This window comes from Cheilinus undulatus, linkage group 6 (assembly GCF_018320785.1).
Source record: "Cheilinus undulatus linkage group 6, ASM1832078v1, whole genome shotgun sequence".
Taxonomy (NCBI): domain Eukaryota; kingdom Metazoa; phylum Chordata; class Actinopteri; order Labriformes; family Labridae; genus Cheilinus; species Cheilinus undulatus.
This window is the reverse complement of record NC_054870.1, coordinates 42,218,569-42,238,476: the sequence shown is the minus strand read 5'-3', so window position 1 is coordinate 42,238,476 and position 19,908 is coordinate 42,218,569. Positions and strand designations below refer to the sequence as shown.

Below are 19,908 nucleotides of genomic sequence, written 5' to 3'. Positions count from 1 at the left end.
GAGGGCAAACTCTGCATCACCTCTTTTGTCAGGGCCAATAACCTCTCCAGAACAGAGACTCTCAGCAAAGTGCCACTGTCTCTGAGTGCTTCTCCCCTGGTATTGTCTGCACAGATTGAATTCAGTCAGCTCTATTCTTCCGGCAGATTGACAGTGTTTGTCCCATCAACTATATTAATTCACTTCTGGCAGATAAAAGATCCGGTGCCTGAGACTGATTCGGTGAAGAAAAGCTTTGAAGGGAAGTGATCACGGAGACATGAAGGAGAGGAGGTAACCTTGTAACAAATGCGCAGTCGGTCCATTGAAAGGTCTTAGAGGTAAGAAGACGCATAAAAAGACATTTTTTTAATCGCATCAGCTTGAATTACTGTGGAGGATCAGCTGCACAGAAAAAGGGTTTCAGAGATTGTCTCATGGAATTTGGCTGATTGTGCCAGGTTGAAGCACAAAGACTTGAGAAGGAGATTTAGAGGAACATTTCTACCTCAACATTGACGTAGCAAGAAGTATTCTGCATCGGAAAAAAAGCCACAAAGAGACAGCGTGTACAATATCTGATGTAGATCTCTAAATATCTGTCAGAGGAACATTTTGTAACAACGTCTGGTTATCTTAGCAGGTGATGCTGAACAATCACAAAGGTGTAAATTGTACAGAGTGGTTTTAACAGTATTGTCAAAATGCATGTTTGGTGCCCCAAGCCTTGGCGTGACTATCGCAAACTCATGACCAAGCAGGTTTGAGAGAAGAGTGCCATTCTATGCTTTTTATAGAGTAAATAAATTAATGTAGCCCAGGTCTGATAAAAACCTGCCCTTACACCAGGTCTATATTTGAGCTGATCTCTACCCAGGCAGAAACCATTATATATAACAACTTCCAGTGCAACTTAACTCCGATAGTTGCCGCGGCATTCTCTTCAAATGATGCAGATTGGTTATGTGCTCTCAGACCAGACACAATCTTTTCAGATGGGAGCTTCGCAAGATGAATCTGCCTGATGACAGACATGCATTTAGTGAGGTTATTTTGATAAGCATTTGAAATCAAACCCCAACGAAATACATCGATTTACCTTCAAAACAAACAGGGGGCATGACAGGTAGCAATATTGTGACTCTGAATACTCACATTGTAACTCAGAGGGACTTTTATAACTTGTTCCAGTGCTTGTAGCTCCGTTGCTGGGGCATCTTCCCCAGCTTTACCTCCCCCTGCCATAGCACTGGCATAGATTTAGTGTGATGTCTCCAATTTGTTAATAATAATGATAGTTATATTATCCATTTTTGTGTTTTGCTCAAGGTTCTTGATTTTCAGCTCCAAGCTATTTTATCATTTTCTCTTTGATCAGGTTTTTCAATTGTTTAAGGTCACGTAGCATACCTTGTTGTTTATCCACTTAGCTAAATTCATCCAACATGAAGTTGAGAGATTTCCTGATCGCCCCTTACTCCTCCTCCACCGCAGAGTTGTCTTTCTTAGGTGTCATTTTGAGACATGGAATCAGATCAGTCCATTTGCTTTGCAAAGTAAGCTGTGCTTTCTTGCAGTTCTGCAACAGTGTACTGCAATATGAATTCACAGATGGGGATGCCACCAATGAGGCATTGCAGATTCGATATTAATGTCTCACCTGGAATTTCCACATACACCAGCATACACCATGCTTGGCAGCACCACGGTTTAGCACTGACTGAAGGTGAGTGACCTCCCACACTGAAAGCAGAGCACTGTGCAATATAGCACAGTGCATTCCTGAGACAAGAGGGCAGAGATCATGGGGAAACTGCAAGTTCAAGATGGAATAGTATGTCAACAGTGGATTTTTCTGCCTTTTTTGTGTTGATTTGCTGTTCATTTCAACATTATTCCATGATTTTATGGCTTCTGCCGTGGGTGGCTTGCCCCACAAAATTTGGTGATTTTATGTAAAATTCTGTGGCTTTTGAACTCATAAGTGAACTTTTCCTTGACAGTTGCGTTGTTGTAGCTCTATGACCCACTGACCTCCTGATGACTTTTTGCTCGCAGGATGAGACGCTTTATATGCTTTATATAGTTATCATTTATAAATGGTAGTTTGGCACTGTGTTGTATTTTGAAGTCTACTAATTACTTTACACGATCTGCTCTATGTGGACTGACGCGGTCAAACAGACCCATAGTGTATCTTAAACAAAGCGGAGCAGGGTGGCGCTTCAGAGCCGTGCCGGAGCCTTGCCGAAACTGGACTGGAGTCAGGCAGTGGAACTGCTCTGACTGACAAGAGTGGGAGCGAGCTGCTCTGCAGAATGTTTCTCCGGCAGATCACGGCACAGCTGTTCTATGTGAAAATTAGACGTAAAATTGTAATGATGGCAGAGCTTTGTTGTAGCAATAATGCTCTGTGAAAAGGGCTGTTGAGTTTTTGATTTTCCTAAAGATGTTACTCTGGGCTTTAAGAAATGAATTAATAACAAGTCTCTGACAATTTGTAGCATAAACTCAGTAAAGTAATCATAATATTAATCAATAACCAAAATGATGGCTAACTGTTATAGTTTTTAAAGCATTTATCTTAAACACTTGTGCTTTAGTTTTGGACTATTTTCAGCTGTAGATTTAAACAAGTCTGTGTAAAGAGTACGGATGTGATTTTTGACAAGCCTGGAGCTCTGAGGCACAGAAGTGTCAGTTATGAGATGCTGTAGACAGGCAGCACTTGTAAAATCAATTTGTTGACGTTCCTAATCATTTCTTGAGATTTGTTCAACAATATGAAAAATGTTTCATATCACTCATTCCTTGATGCCGCGGCACTGTCATAACTTAGAATTACTGAGCAATAGATTTAATTTATGCTGCGGCTCAAAAATCAGTGCGCTTCCTTCAGGTAGGTGGATTCAGAGCTCACCAGCCTCCAGTTGCTTTCGGCTTATGTAACATCTACCGCACTGCCTGGTGTCAAACACACCGTATTTCCCTTATGCAAGGCCCCTGGAGCTCTGCACCACCTGATCCTTCAGAGCATGATGCAAGAATGAGACACAAACAAATGAATAAACAAAGAGCACAAGCTCTGACACCCTCACAGCGCTCCTTTCATATATTTTCAATGTGTTAAATTAATGATTCATCCATTAATTGCTTTTGTCAGGGAGCAATTCTGGGCTTTGTTCATTCTTGTCACCTCAGTTTGTCAGTCACGGGGTGCTGATTATGTCACCTCTGCGTTTCCTGCCATGACACCTCAACTGAGGAGGGGTCAGCTTCAAACGGGGCTCAGGAGAGCAGTTAGGCTACAGCTGTTTGTAGGGCGAGGAGGACACATGACGTTAGACTAAAGAAGAGCAGCAGTCATTACAATGAGAATTCCCTAAGTGACTGGTTATCATTCAATGTCAGTTTTATGATAAGTGTGAAGGTATTCTAAATGTCTCGCCTCTGGTCTAGGTGACTCCTGCAAATCAGCGTAGGTATATTGATATAAATAATGCTTTGTTGTATGTAATTTGAAAATATCTTAATGTATCAATGTCATCCAGCCCAAGGAGGAGGGCTAGCTTTATCCGTCAGAGCTCCATCCTATCTACCCTGCTTTCTCCTCTGTTCTATCCTGAGCCTATTCAGCCCATTGTGCAAGCAGCCATCACTGTGCATGCTTAAAATGCTGCAATGGCCACCGAGGCCAGAGTGGAATAAGAAATGAAAGAGAGCAGAATAATGAAAATAATAGTGAGATTTGTGTAGGTCCCCTCCTTTTTAATTCTCCCGGCTCCATGAACAGAGGAAGCATTTGCATATTTGTTCATTTAATGTGCCGAGTGTCCTAGGGCTTGTAATGAGATAAAGCTCCCACCTTATCTGACCACTTTATTAACAAAAAAGAAAACAAGTGAGTGAGGGCAAAGCAGGTCAGTAGGGACGGCTCAGCTGAATCGTTGCTGTCTGGCGGAGGAGATAAGCGGGGCTGTCCCGCACCAAACCAAATCACCGCTCAGCAGCAGTCACTGGCTCCGCTCGCAGGCACAATGAATGGGCCCTGCTGCAGCTCCAAAGCCCAGGGGACAGCATTGTTTAACACGCGGGAGTCCCACAGTGGGGATCAATACACGATCAAACCTTGATTATATCCACACTTAATTAACCTCGGTATAAGGAGAGACTGAGCACGCCACGAGGGGTGCAGAGCCAAACAGATAGTGTAACTGTCTGTGAAAATGGAGCGTGCTTTTGCACAAAAGTAGAAGATTTTGGCACAATTCTAGGTGTGTTTGAGCATAACAGAGTGTGTTTACTGTAAGTGTGGGTGCCTGCCTGTCTGAGACTCTCATGTGTCTACTGTGTGTAATTCTCCAGTTATTTAACACATTTTTCTTTTGTTGAAAATGGTTGACAGCAGCACAAAAACTAAAATAACGGCTGTCATTTTAAGATAATTTTATTTTGTAGGATTAATAATTTCATGTTCAGTGCTGAAGATCAGACTGAATGCAACAGCTTTTTACATATATTTGCAGTTATATTTTGTTGTCTAGTGTCACTTGAGTCTTTAATGGAGCTGTCCTGTGATTTGAATTTTGGACTTTAATATCATACTTGTAAAATTCAATACCTGCTTGATGAGCCTTTGGCTTCCAAAGATCATGAAAGATTAAACAGGTTCTGTGCAGAATGCTGTGTTGTACTCACGTTGTCTTTAGGCCTTGACATGTGTGGTAAATGGAGCACACCTTCCTTTTCTTTACAGCACAGGAAGTGCTTGGCCCCTCCCACTAAGCTCTCATTTTTGTCTGAGTGAGGAGCAGATGAAGCCAAGATGTGCTCTGGTTAGCTTGAAAAGCAAAGAAGCTATAAAGACAGGACCTTTGTTACATGGTCTTGGTATATACTCATTTGAAATGTGTGCACAAATTGGGGATATCTTTAGAAATCATAATCTACATAAAAGGGGTGTAACTGTTTGCAGAGGTCATGGTTTGATTTGCGCCTCGGTTTTAGAGTCACGGTTCGGTACAGGTTCATTGATAAAAAAGGAACATAAAGTCCCCAAATGTATAATTCTAGGTTTCTCTAATTTCTCATTATCATTTTTTAAACTAACATTAGTGCAGCTTATACTTTGTTATTGCACTTCAACCCTCTCTGCGTTTGCATCAGGAGATTTTTTTCAAAAGGAATCCTGCATGATCAGACAAATTCACCTTTTTGGATAGATATTTGTATCTCTCAAATAAATATTGAACAAAAAAATCTCACTAGATATCTGCATTTTTAGTAAATTTGAGCTTATAACAAGTGATGGGAATTTCGGCTCTTTTCAGTGATCCGACTCATTTGGCTCGGCTCACCAAAAAGAATCGTCTCTTTCGGCTCCTAAACAGCTCTTTATTTAGGTAGCATTTTGGCTTCATTTGACATGCCAATTTTAGCAGTGTTATAACATATGATTGATAATTCGTCAGGTATTTTGCTCAGTTTTTAAAATTGATGAAAATATCATGTAATTTTTCAACATCTAATGTTGATGAAATCTGCTCACTGGCTTGGGTGTATAACACACCTGACAGTAAACACTAATGTTTCACCACCCAGCGTGAGTCCTTAATGCCTGGTCTGCCTGTGGAAGATGATAAAAGATCATCCCTAATAATCAGTCAAATAACACACAGAAACACACCATCTATAAACAAATGATACTACTACAAATAATAATAATATTAATTTAAAAAATATAAAATGGCTCTCTAACGGGATCCAGCTCTTATCATTCACATAAAAGAGCCGGCTCTTTGAACCAGCTCGTTCACAAACGACCCATCACTACTTATAACTCACCAGGAAGCTGCCATGTTTTGGTCCACAGTGGTAGTGTGACGTCACTTGGCCACAGCGCTCCTCAGCTTACTGTCTTAACTGGCCAAGACTGGTAGCTGTGTAAGGGCTGCATCTCAGGCGCTGATACGCACGTCTCATGCACATAGAATTTTGAGATTTGAGGCCTCTCATTTTTTTGCACACCACGGGTGGTTATTGGTCGAAATAAACAGGAATGATGTATAGTGCACCATATTTACCTTGTTGTAGCAAATATGTACATCCACATTGGTAGAATGTGTCTGCAATCTGTTTCTTGATGAACCTGATGGATAAAGTTATTCTCCAAACTTCAACCATTTATGAAGCTTTCTGTTTCCACGCGGTACAAATGTCGCAGGTAAAGATAAACAGTGTGAAACATTTCCGGTTTCTGCTTTTAAAAGTAAAAGCCTGCTTTAGCATTTCTTCGGAAAAACTCTCACCCGTTGTACATAGTGCTTTTATTTTGAAAAGCTCCTGGCACGGTTTCACTATACACTGAATCATGTCACTTCTATTGCGGTTTACAGAGGTAAAACTTAGGAGGAATGACAGGGCTTTGACAGGGAGACGAGGCCAACGCATAGGAAACTCACGCCTGGTATGAATGCTGTGACGGTGCGTGCTGGAGCGGACACACAGGCAGTGAAACGTTTCAGTCTTGATTTAATCCAGCACACTGAGCTGGCACTGACATTTTTGTTTAACACCTGCCAACATCTGACATACTGTTGTAATTACAGAAGCCATGTAAACTATGTTATTTAAGTGAAAGTGTTCCAGTAAATATTTGAGAATGGTTCTGGAAAAAAATGACAACTATTTGTTGGTTATTAACAGAAAAACTAGAGATATTTACAGTATGTGTAGCCATTTGGCTTGAAAATACAGAGATGTGATTTCTGGTCCCTATTGCCCAACCCTAGATGGAACAGAAGAGAAAGCAGGGCAGATAGGATGGAGCTTTGATGGATAACGCTAACCCTCCTACCCTTGTATCCCACCTATCTTACTCCACACTGTAAGGCGGGAAAACAGGACAGGTTGAGATCGACAGAGGGGGCAGGGGTGGACAGACGGGGTAGAAAGGACAGGAAAAGAGGAAACCATGAGCAGAGGGGAGTGCAGGAGGAGACAGAGAGCTGTGTAAGTGCACCACGCTCTGATAACAGCACAAGAATAAGGCCAGGGACTTCTCCATTATCTTTGTGAGCTGGGAGTACTCATTGGGTGCTCGTATAGGATACTGCACAGTACCCCGAGGGTCCTGCAGCACCATTGTGATGGTATTACTTCCATGGCTGAGACTCAGGAGAAGGGACTGATTTTTTTTTTTTTTTTAGCTGCCCAGGCTTTTGTGTGCAGCTCAGAATGAAAGCGAGAATAAAGGACAACAAATAGAAGCTAGTTATATGTCTGCGCCTGCTTTCTTAGATTCTAATAATTGTGCTAAAGACTTTTAATGGCTCACAAGTATGCAGTACGAGACTTTTAATGAGATTAGCAGGGCAGCAATATACGCCCTGGTGAAGCAATTATTTCCTTGCTTTGAGAATGATCGCTCCCTCCCATATAATCTCCCACTCTCTGTCTTCCTCACTACGCAGCCATCATTTTTATCTTTGCTGTCTGCTCTTATTATAATCACTGTTGATCTGTGAGTGGCCTACGAGGGGCTGAGGGCTGCTATTATGAGTGCGTTAGAGGCATACATGGATACTAATCAAACTACAGGCGAGCTGAGAGAATGATGGCTTTGTGTGCTGGGGGTGAGGGAGGAACAGTGCAGTAATTGTGATTGGATATAATTAGTCTGAAACAAGTCTAATAAGGTAGATGGACTTGGCTTTGTCACCGGCATTTGATTGGTGGGGATGAGGTTGGTCACTACCTGCAGCACTTATTAATCAGCTTATCAGAGGAGAAAGACATCCTGTTGTATTAAAAAATACTCTTGTGCCTGTCTTGACCAAGATGCACTTTATGAAGCTGATTTTTAATTCCAGTCTTGTTTGTATTTCATATCCCGGTAAAATAAAGGCTAAGTTGATTAATCCAATTTTAATTTGGCAGGTACCCTTACTAGGCAGTAGAGATGCAAATAAACATTTTTTCTATGTTAATTAATCCGTACATTATTCTTTTTATTATGTCTTTAGTGTACTTAATGAAAAAAATCAATACATTGTTGTTTAAATTTACATCATTTTTAACTGTTTTCATTGATGTCATTGACAGAATTTGCCTGTACATGCTAGTTCTTACCGAAAGACCTTTGTATAAATTGTTAAGTTAGCAAGACTTTAGTGAGGTTATGTGCAAATCTAATTTTGGTCACTTCTTAGCAGGCCAAAATGTTTGTTTACAGAATTAGCATGGTAGCACTACCTTGTACTGAATAACAGAATAGTCAAGCAAAAGCCTCATATTCAAAATTTGCTGTGGGCCATTCAAAAAAGGACCGTGGGCCATAGTTTGGACACCTTTGCTTTATGGTAACAAGACACTGTATTAATGCTACACAGGGTTGCCTGTTTGAGACCATATATCCTGATAGTATAAGAGAGGCTTTTTGCTCTGTACCTGGAAGTTCCATCACACATCTATATGTTTTTAATTAGAATCTCAAATTCTGGCTGGCAAATGCACCGTCTGTCTCATTTTTGCTAATTCATATTTTGGCGTTGTCAGCAGGATGATGCTGAATCTGGCCTGGTTTTCATTTGCAGACGTCAGTTCCCCCAGAGCCAGACACAAAAAAATAGGAATCATTTTGATTCTCAATTAGAAAAATTGGTCTGCTGTTTGGTCTGGAGATGCTGGCTTGATGGGCTACTCTGCTTTCAATTGATCCACTCAGAGTAACCTGAAATACAGACAGACGCTGGTTTTGTTATTTGAAGATTAAGATAGTAGCATCCCAGCGTTTAACCCTGCTGTGCGTTCTGCCATGTCCACAGCATGTCAGAAGCCATTAGCTTTCCCCATATCACCTGAGGCGGACGGTGACGGTGGAGTCTCACAGTCACAAAACCCTCCTTCATTTGGATGAATGCACTGGACAGAGCTAAGAAAGGTCACCAGACATTATGCAAAAGGGAAGAGACGGGTGGAATCTGCCTTGTGTTTGTCCTGTAGCCCCGTCATTTTATGCATGCTCACATTCGGATGGATGTTTTTGATTCAAGGCGGCGGAAACAAAGACTCATTCCTGCAGCAATTTAGGTGTTTTGAAATAGGCATTTGAGCACACAATTATACCAGAACAGTTACTTAATAGTCCCACTCCTTTAACCCTCTGCAGCTTTTGTCAAAGCCTTGACGCAGTTAAAAAGTTAACAATTTCAACAACACAAGCAGTGACATTTAAATTCATTTTAAAAAGCCATCAAACTGCTAACATCTTGACATTCTACAGAAATGTACCAGTGTTGCTGAGTTCTTTTCTCAGACACGCTTTTCATTTACCACTTCACTGTAAAATAGAGCGCCAGCTCAACTATTCCAGTCAGATAATGTGAAACAAATCATTCCTTTTGATCACTAAATACTCATTACAGAGGGAGGTAATTAGGTAATGCATTTTCTTCTGTCACATAAGCCTCGTTTATGAATATTGCTACACAAATAACAATGATTATCATTGGTAGTAACACTAATGACAAAGAAAATGAAACTCACAATGAGTAATTGCAGTGTTTGCTGTGAAAATGATTAATATGAAAGTGCATCGTCATGCTTTAACCAGATGCTGAAATGTAACTGATCATCTGGTATTTAATTCTGAGTAAACAACAGATTAATTCAGGTGTTCATTTCATTTGACTGTGTCATTGCAGGCTTGTCTACAACATCGCTTTAATTCAATCAATCTACTGTATTGGCAAAGGAATAAATATTGAACTGGCACACAATTACATGGCACAATAAAAGTGGTAATTTGTCAGTAAATAGTCTATTGATTTGAGTTTCTGTGAACACACATTGTGGGTGGATTATTAATGTATACGGGGGAATAATGCAGATGGGCAGACACAGTGGGTGGATGCCCTTTCTTACAGTTTATATTTTAGACTTTGAAGTGCAGTGTTTTTGCATAGACTTGTTGTTTAACAGCATTGATTAATGCTGAGCGATAAACATCAGAGAGGAAGAAAAAAACCCCACAACACTGGTAATGATCTCAACAGCTGCTGAAAACAGAAACATAAAAAAGCAATTAAAGCACATGCCAAGTCAACACAAAAACATCCTGACAGATAAGGCTTTGATAGTCAGCTTGATCATCTCTACAGGTCATTTTATGGCTTCTAAAGCAGCAGCAGATGTAGCTAAAGGCCGAGCGGGTGACTCACCTGTGGGGTAGCGCTCAATGACTGGCAGGTCATCCACCTGCAGAGTGGCATTACCCCCACTCCTCGTAAACTTCACTATATGGTACTTTCCGTCATTTACAAACTTTGACGTCTCCTCAATGTTAATGTCATCTGTTCCGACATTAAATACAACGGCAATGTTTCCTTTTTCCTGAAAGACAAGAACACAGGAAAAGGAAAGGTGTCAGTCATGGTAGCAGTTCTTGTTTAGGTATATATACAGTATATGTATCTATATATTCCAGATTCATCATTACAAAGTAAAATATTCAAATACTTTCTTGTTTCAATGTTGATAATTCCGACTGACAGCTCACAAAAATCAAATAGCCACATTCTCAAAATATTAGAATATTAGAATATAATAATCTGTATTGTCTGCTGTCTCATCTTCCCCAGAGATTCTCTATGGGGTTCAGGTCAAACCAGTTGGCTGGCCAATCAAACATAGTAACACCACAGTCAGCAAAACCAGTTTCTGATAGTTTTGGCTTTACTGTGAGAAGATGCTGAGTCCTGCTGGAAAAGGAAATCATAATCTCTATAAATTTCTCAGCAGATGGAAGTACAAAGTGTTCTAAAATCTCTCTGGTAAACGGCTGACAGTGTTGACTGGACTTGATAAAGCGCAGTGGACCAACAGCAGCAGAACATGACACCCTAAATCATCACTGACTGTGGAAACTGGAAAAACTAAACTTCAAGCACCATGAGTTCTGTGCTTCTCTGATCTTCCTATAGACTCTGGGACCTTGATTTCCAAGTCAAATGCTAAATTTACTTTGATCTGAAAACAGGACTTTGGACCACTGAGCAACAGTCCACTTCTTTTTCTCCTTAGCCCAGGTGAGGTGCTAATAATGTATGTGGCCTGACGCTAAGAACCCAAAACTCTGAGCCCATTTCCTGGACTCAACTGTGTGTGGTGGCTTTTGATCTACTGACTCCAGCCTCTGTCCACTCCTTATGAGGCTCCTCTGAGTCCTTGAATCTGCTTTGTTTGACAATCCTCTGAAGGCTGAGCTCATCCCTGTTGCTTGTTTACTCTTTCTCACCACACTTTTCTCTTCCAGTAAACTCTCCATGAACAAGTTTTGCATTATTTTGCAGTATGGCTTAGCAAAAATTCAATAGAGTACATCACTGCAGGAGCTGCACACACACACAGACATGAATACACACAATGCAGACTCCATCAGTCCACTATCACCATCCCCCCATTATGCCTCCATCCCTTTATCTACAGATTAGTGGCATTGAATGAATGGTCTTAGCAATATTTATTTAATGAAAGCTGAAAGAAAAGCAAAAGCCTCCTGTGAGATGTTCAGCATCCCCTGCAGGCAGAGTTGAGATTAGTGATGACAGAAAGCACATTTTACCTATGACAGGAGGGGCAAATCAAACTAATCTGATACCAGTCAGCTGTTGGGTTTTTATGTAAGCTGTAGACACCTCTGATAACGCACATACTGTTTATTATGGACTGCTGGACTTGTGCGCCATATCTCACTGCCCATCTATCATAGTGACTTCCATGGAAGTTATGTTTTACATGCATATATGTGTATGTATTTTCACATTCTTGATTGTGTCCATAGCCTTTTTGGATTTATGTTGCAAACAAATTGCCCCCAGTGGACAACACAGACTTTTCTATCAAACCCAGTGACATTCATAGTGAAGGTGAAGCCTCACATGAATGAATATGCCTTGAAATAATATAAATAAGCCAGCAGAGATTTTATAACAATTACCAAGATTACCTTACTATAAATATGTTGTTGCTGAAGAGTCAATGACTAACAGTGCATTGGCTCTGCAGCTCTACATGCAGAAAGACAAGTCAATCAAGTCAACATATAAGGGCCAGTGGGTACTTTTACTATAGAGCTGCTTTAATGGAATAACCTTGATTAAATTATAAAGACTGAGTTTTCAAACTCAGTTTGCATACAGCATTTACTCTGCATTAGACTGAGGGCACTTCTTATAGTACAGAGCACTGCCAGCTTAATGAAAAGGAGTCCTAATGTATGATGCACGCTTTTCAGTTTGGAGTCTGTATGAGACATGTGATCTCCGTCTCCTCACAGATGTACATGAGGAGGACTGGGGTCAGAAGTGATATCCAGTAGATCTGAGTAAGCAGGAAAACTATTCTTTGATTTTAAGCTCATGAATGTAAAATAAGAATATGATTTCTTTCTAAATGCCTTTGCTTCCAGCATGACAAAACAGTAAAGCATGAGGGATTTGTCAGTGGAGGCTTTTCCTGTGCTGTTGCTATGGTCCTGTGGTGTTTACATCTGTCATCCTCTGGAGTATCTTACATGGCAGCATATGCTTTCCTTGAGGGATGCTCCTTAGCATATTTTTTTTCCCTTTTTTTGCTTTTAACATGTGATCTAAAATGATATGCCAAGCCTACATGCATTAGACTGCTGTGGAAACCACGATGTAGATGACAGAATGGATACAGTACAGCACCGTGTTGTTTTTGAAAGCTGTATTACTCCTACAAGTTCTTCTTTAAACTTTAAAAACAACAGCAGTAATAGGCGTACGGTACTTTATTGTTTTAATAACACCACTTAAATAAATTATACAGTTAGTGGTTCAGAGTTTCCCCTCGAGCTTAAGTGTGCTGTGTGCCTCTCTTGTCCTTCTGTGTGACGCTGCCATCTGCCTCTTTAAAGTGCCATAAAAACTTTTTAACTGCTACACATCCACACAGTCCTATGTGGTCACCCTTGTAAATATTGTAAACACGCTCTTGTCAGCACTGAGTAAAATCCTGCTGAAAAACAGTCTTCATGAGACTTGCAAGATCAAATGTGACTTCAGATGAAAAACAAGAATTGGGTATGATCAGCATCGCCAGCTGGCTGTACAAAAAAAAGTGAGAGAAACATATGTATGACTCACATATGAGACATTACAGAGACACTTGTGTTGTTTCCATAATTTCCCAAGATGGTTGTCTTTTTTGGAAACTCCTCGACTCAGGTTCACTGCCATGGTGAGCTACAAAAGCATGCCAAGTCCAGCTGCTGACACCTCCTGGTCTGCTTGCTCTCACAGGCTGTTGCGGTTATTCATAGCTTTTATTCATGTGACAGGTGCTGAGGCCTTGAGGGGAAAAAAGCTATGGACAATGGCAGCTACCAATGAACGTGGCACTGCAGCACTGGCATTTCTTCTCCATTTCTTCATAATGATGCTTGTTTACATCACCTTATAACTGAACAAACAGAGATATTATTGGAAAAACACACGATGCCTGTGCTATGCTGAAAGGATAAGCACTCAGACACGAAATCCTGAAATCCAGTATGCACAACCGTGCAGACTGATGGGCAGCAAAGGGTCAGCACTTAGCCTGGGTTATCATGTGGGAACCCCCCTTCACTCAGTTAGCCAGTTAGAGCAAGGTTTTGTCACTTTGGACCCTCATACAGCACAGGGACACTATTTAAATCACTACAATGTGAAAAGTTCCAGCTAGAAATTAGCTTCAGTGATGTTTACATAGTGGTACATCTACAGTAGAGGAGAATCCTCCGTTATGTGACTGATGTCCATATATCTGTCCATATATACGCATGATGCATCCTATCGGCCTCCTAGAAACCTTGTTAAAAAAAAAAAAAAAAAAAAAAAACTACTAGCTGTAGCCATGGGAAGAGGATAATTTACAGTTTCAGGCCATTTAGTAACTTGGAACTTGGGGATTACACAACAGGCACTGAAATTACATGTTAAAAAATAAGGGAAAAAATTTTGTCTGCCTGAAATGTAAAACTTCATGCCCTGCCGCTCTCTCTGCAAGCTGCTTTTGCAACCCTCCTCCAACCCAGCTCCTTCATTCTGCCTCTGCCTTAATCAATGTCATTCTGTTGTCACTGATGCCTGCTCTGCTCGGCTCAGGGTTGTTTTTTTGTTGCATAGGAAGAGCAGGAACATGTGCTTGTCCTGCTTAGTGCCTTCTATGTGGAAGGGCAGGGGGATCCCAGGACAGCCACACACAAATATGAATAACAGCTTGAATCCCTGTGATGAATCCTGAGCCACAAATCATGCATGCTTCTTGACAAAGTGGTCCTCACTGATATATACAGCACTTTGAATCAACTTATTTTATTACCTTTGCCAAGGAGGATATTTGATCAGGTGGGTCTGTTTGTTTCTTCATTTGTTTGTTAGCAACATAACTCAAAAAGTCATGGACGGAGTTTCATGAATTTTCATGAAGTGTCAGAAATGGCATAAGGAAGAACTGATCAGATTTTGGGAGTGATCTGGATCACTGTCTGGATCCAGGAATTTTTTAAGGGATTCTTTACTATTGGGAGATAGGGCTAATGGCGCAGGTCTGCACTGTTACCACTTTACACTAGGAGTTGGTGGACATGAGTAACTTCAATCCCAGCAGCATGTTTTTGGTGTGTTTCTATTCAAAGTTTTGGAGTTTATAGAGTTTGAAAGATGCATGCCTGGTCGAGGAGAGGAGTCGGAGCGTAACAGAGAAAGACAGCAAATTGTTGCCAGAATATTCACAATGCTGGGAGGAATAGAGGAATATTCACCCTCTGCCATGACTTTCAGTCATCCGGTGAGGCCATGGGTGCTTCTGCCATGACAGTCCACATGTAGCGAAGTCAATGCTTTGCCTCACCATGTCTCCACTCCACCAGGGAGGGAGTAATCGTCGAATTAGATTTTGGAAATGATCGGATCACTGTTTGGATCAGGAATGTTTTTAAAGGATTCTTCACGCTCTCTGAGTGCTTTTCTAGTTTTATATCAAACTGACTTTGTATCAGTCTGATAAACGTATGACTCGTTAGAGCCTATTAGCTAGTTGGTAACGCAATATTTGATGTCAGAAATAGAAGAAATCTGTTTGATTCTACTCTTATTGGTTCCCATCCCTAGGGGGCTCCCTAGGAAAATAACGAAGTCCACTCCTTTAGGGTGGCATATGAGGGGAATGTGGTGAGTAAGCAAGGCCTAAGGAGGAAAGTGGCTTGCCAGGGGTTGCCCTGGTTGTGCTGTGGATGTTCCAGGAGCCTGAAAATTGCAGGTAGTCTCCAGGCTTATCACAAGGGTTGAAAGGGCCCAGACAAAAGAAATGCTTTTGAACTTGACCTTGGAGGCTGTGACAGACATGTTGACATTTGTCAAGCTGACTCTCCCCCTCACTCCAGCCTGGGTTGTTGCACACATGACCCTGTGAAGACTCTTTAGTGCCCTACATGTTTACAAGGTTTTTGGTAATGACAAATGTGTATGGGCATGTTTTTTGATTGGTATTTTATCACGGACCACATTTGAAATTGATGCTCATCTTTGACAGCATCTTATCATTTTTGTCCGTGTTGGTCCTCTGAGAAAAAAGGTTGGGGAACCACTGCTCCCTTGTCAAAGCGTCTGTAGGAAACAGCCTGATGTGGTATCCTATATATTGAACATTTCTAAGTTGGAGAGGCTCTGACTAGATTAAGGGCAGTAAAGTAATCATATTGACACCACACACTTGAGGATTATTTGGACAAATAATCCTCAAGTGTGTGGTGTCAAGCCTGAATTGAGCCATTCCCCCAATCATTGAAAGGGGTGGGGACAAACTGGGCCAAAATTGGGCCTAAAATGATCTGATGTGCTGCCAGCCTAAGTGGTGAAATGTCTAAAAAGAAAGTCTTGAACTGAGCTTAGCCTACGTCTCCTCAGATCCACATGTGATGGCTATCGACTCTAATAAGCTCTTATTACTCGACATGATCGAAGTCCCTCAATCCTCCTTCTTAATCCAGCTCAGATGAGTGTCTCTGTATGTGTGTTGGTGCAGCCTCGCTCTCTGCTTATGAGCTGCAGGGAAAGGAGCATCTGGTTGGAGGCTCAACCTGCTGTAGCAGCGCAGCACTCTGCATGTCATTATCCAGTCAGCACAGCCGATTCTCCACTACATCTCTCTCTTTGACTCTCCCACATCCACAAATTGACTCTTTTTCAGCCGGCTAATACACACAGAGAAACAAACACAAAGCTTGGTCCCGTTAAAGTGCAGAATGAGTCGAGCACGTCTCAAGAGCCAGAAGCTAAAGTGCAATTAAACCCATTTGTAATGTGTCACACCAAGTTACCAAAACTAGGACAATTGCATGCTTTGTAATGTAATTTCAACAGATTATATAATCTGATGCATTAAAGCTACAGTACTAACACAATTTACCAAATCCTCGCGGGCATAAACACCAATCAACGAAAACTGGAAAGCAGATGCTACAGTGGCTACAGTACAGCTGGAGTCAAGTTTTCTGACGCTGCTGTTGTTGTGGGAACCTTGTGCTGGTTGTAATCCGTCATTTTATGAGACTTGCCCCTCTTGAAAACCCTTCAGCAAGAGCTACAGAGACAGCAGCTCCAGCAGCAGGACTAACTGCAGAGAGAGACAGCAGAAAGCACGAGCATCTGCCATCATCAGACCTCACAGCCAGGCAGATTTTCACCCAATTTTCTATCTTTCAAGTGCTCCAATTTACAGTGAAATTTAACACCAGAGTAGCATCTGTGAGTCCAAATGAGAACTTTCTTTCAAGGACTACCACACACTAAACACATTAATTGAGAACTTTTTAGTACTCTCAGAAAAAAAGAGACGAAAAAAGACGCTATAGTGGAGGGACCAACCCAATTAAAATCCTGCTTTTTATAGCCTCCTTCAATTGACTTTTAATGTTCCCCATGGTCTCGTTAATAAATTTACTGCGTTTAGCCACAAACTGCCAACTTGAATTTTCATAGCATAAAGAAAGGCTTGAATCGCACGTCTTAAAGAGATGAAGACATAGATGAAAACTAAGTGACAAAGGACAAAACCAGAACCATCAGATATGAGATAGAAGATAAGAGCTACAGCTGCAGCCTGGGAAAACAAAGTTAAATTTCTGACATGCTTGTATTTCTCCCATATTAACATGATTAACATGGGCTGCTGCTGCCTCTGCCTTCAGATTCAAGCCTGGGATTTGCTTTGAACACCCATACTTTTTCCTCTAAATAATTACCAAACAGCATTTCCTGAATTTTGGATCCACTTAGACAAGTAATTCTCAGTTAGATTACCACAGAGAGGAGTCTAATCCTGGAGCTCTAATAGGGTGCAGGCTTATGTCACAGAGTGATTGATAGCTGCTTACATAAACCCAGCCCATTACACCCTGTACAATTTTAGGGCTGCTCACTTGGTAAGTGCTTCTCCCCGCAGGGCGGCCCCCCCGGGACAATACTGTATGGTGCACACATACCGCACCGAAGAACTCAGCCCTGCCTGACACTCTGTACGCTGCCTTGATTAATTGCTCATCAAGCTGCAATAGAGTTTAATTAACTGATGAAGTTGATCCACCATTCTCCTCTAATCTGCTCCCTTTTTTTCATGCTTCTCATCCCTGCAGCTGGAGGGTGGAGTAGCTGCAGCAATACTCGGGGTGTCACTTTCTCGTTAAAACTCTCCATCTGCGCTCATTATACAGCCGTAGAGATACTTGTTTTACTAGCTATAAAGCTGCAGAGCAGCCTCTGTAGATGAAGTGTTTTTCTGTAATTATCAGAGTGCCATCATGTATTTCCTCCAGTCATGTCAACAAAAACATAACAGAGCAACTTTTTATAAAATACCTCTTGTCATTCAAGAGAGGAGAGTACACAAAAAATCAGCATGCTACAAGCTAACGAATGAAAAGTAGAGAAGGCATGAATATGTAATGATAGGTACTGGGTGGGATGCTCCACTTACAAAGCCAATATGGTCCAGTGTTTTCAGTGCCCAGAGCCCAGCATGGAGAAAAACACCCTTGTTGTCAGGCAGTTTTTGTTGCAGTGTTCAGAGCACTCTCTGTTCCAGTCAATCACTGTGTTCTAATCACAATTTTCTGTAAGTATAGCTTATTACAGAGTATAGATCACTCATGCTGGGTTAGTATTGCTCCAAATTGTGCACTGACATTTTGCACTTACAGGAAGTGTAAACAGTTGAACCAGCATCTGTTTTCTTCTTCTACTGCTTTTTTTTTTTACATCAAGTTGTAAACAGATGTAAGGCAATTTCATGGTGGTTTTCACTTGATTTCAACTCATGCAGCTTGCATTTTATTATTCCCAGAGTTCCAGAGAGTGGGAACTGCCACACTGAAGGCTCTAGCCCAAAGATGCCCACAGGTTGGAGTTGGAAGAGGAGAGTTCACCAGTACCCTAGAACCAGAGCTTCTGGTATGGACTGGATGAAGGATTTTGTAAGAGATGCAGGATTTGACTGGGAGCGGTGGAGGAGGATGAGGGTGATGCGCTACCAGGGCTTCCCTGGAGTCCTGCACATATGGAGCCTGTCCAGGGCCTTGCAAGGAACCCCACACAGGCCTCCATACAGGAAGTGATGAAGGTGTTAGCCACTCATTCCTTACTTAGTGTCTATGCCACATCAGTGTAGATTATCTAGCACTGTTACACATTCTTTCCCTGGTTAACTGCCATTCAGTTACCAATTATTTACCTGGTAAACTTGCAGTCTGCTACTCACCCCTTGCCAATTATCTATGGCAAGTTCAGGTGTAGATTTACAAGCAGTTAGTTGCCCATTCATCCCCTGATTAGCTAGCAGCAAGCTACTAACTCAGTACCCGGCAACTACGCTATATGGACAAAAGTGTTTGGCCACTCCTGTTAATTAGTGAATTCAGGTGTTTTAATCAGACCCTCTGATTGAAACTTCAGCATACCAAGACAATGCTATGCTTCCAATTTTGAGGCAACAGTTTGGGGAAAGCCCTTCTCAATTCCATCAGGGCTGGAAAGACATGATTTGATGAGTTTTGTGTGGAAGAACCTGACTGGCCCATGCGGAGCCCTGACCTCAACCTCACTGAGCACCTTTGGGATGATGGAATGAAGATTGCAAGCCAGGCCCTTTGTTGCAACATATGTCTGACCTCATAAATGCTCTACAGAAAGACTCCACAATCTTGTGGAAATCCTTCCAAGAAGAACCAAGGCTGTTATAGCTGCAAAAATGGGACCAATTCCATATTAAAGTTCATGCATGGCCAGATGTCTGAATACTTTTGTCCATAAAGTGTATGTCAAGTTTAGTGCTACATATTTGTTTCCTTGTTACCTTGCAATTACTTATTTTTTACCTATGACTGGTATGTAAATTAATATATAAATAAATAAATACATGAATAAAAATCTTCATTGTGAAATATTACATAATAAATGACTGTTTAAGGTGTATAATTAAAAGAAAACTGTCTTGAACCTCTCTAAAACAGTGAATAAGAAAGGAATAAACCATAATGATCCTTATGTTTCTCTTTAACATGTACTAAATGTTGTGCATCATCTACTTCACGGTCAGATAAATCAGAATAGCACCAGGTATAAATATGATCCTGAAGTCTTTAAGCTGGTTGTCTGCTGCTCTTTCCCTTTCCCACCTCAAAACAACATTTAAAAAAAAAGACAAAATGGAAGTGAGAAGTGATATCTGAGATGGTGTCGTGCCTCCTCTCCAATCTCTGCAGAAATGAGCTGCGGTGTAGGCTGTCCTAATCTCTCACTTGTTTATGAGTCATTCATGCTGACAACCATTGTGCACACGTCACACTTAATATCTCACCAGTTTCAA

The 19,908-nt window shown here is 41.2% G+C and overlaps 1 protein-coding gene across 14 annotated transcripts in view; it reads right to left on the bottom strand.

Annotated features, from left to right (window-relative positions):
- The window catches only part of LOC121511094 (neurexin-1a), a 572,512-nt gene that overhangs the window by 89,335 nt on the left and 463,269 nt on the right, over positions 1 to 19,908 (bottom strand). For all 14 annotated transcript variants that reach the window (XM_041789632.1, XM_041789633.1, XM_041789637.1 and 11 more), the window contains one exon: positions 10,200 to 10,371. In XM_041789632.1, coding sequence (XP_041645566.1) covers positions 10,200 to 10,371 — 172 coding nt within the window. The remainder of the gene's footprint in view (positions 1 to 10,199; positions 10,372 to 19,908) is intronic.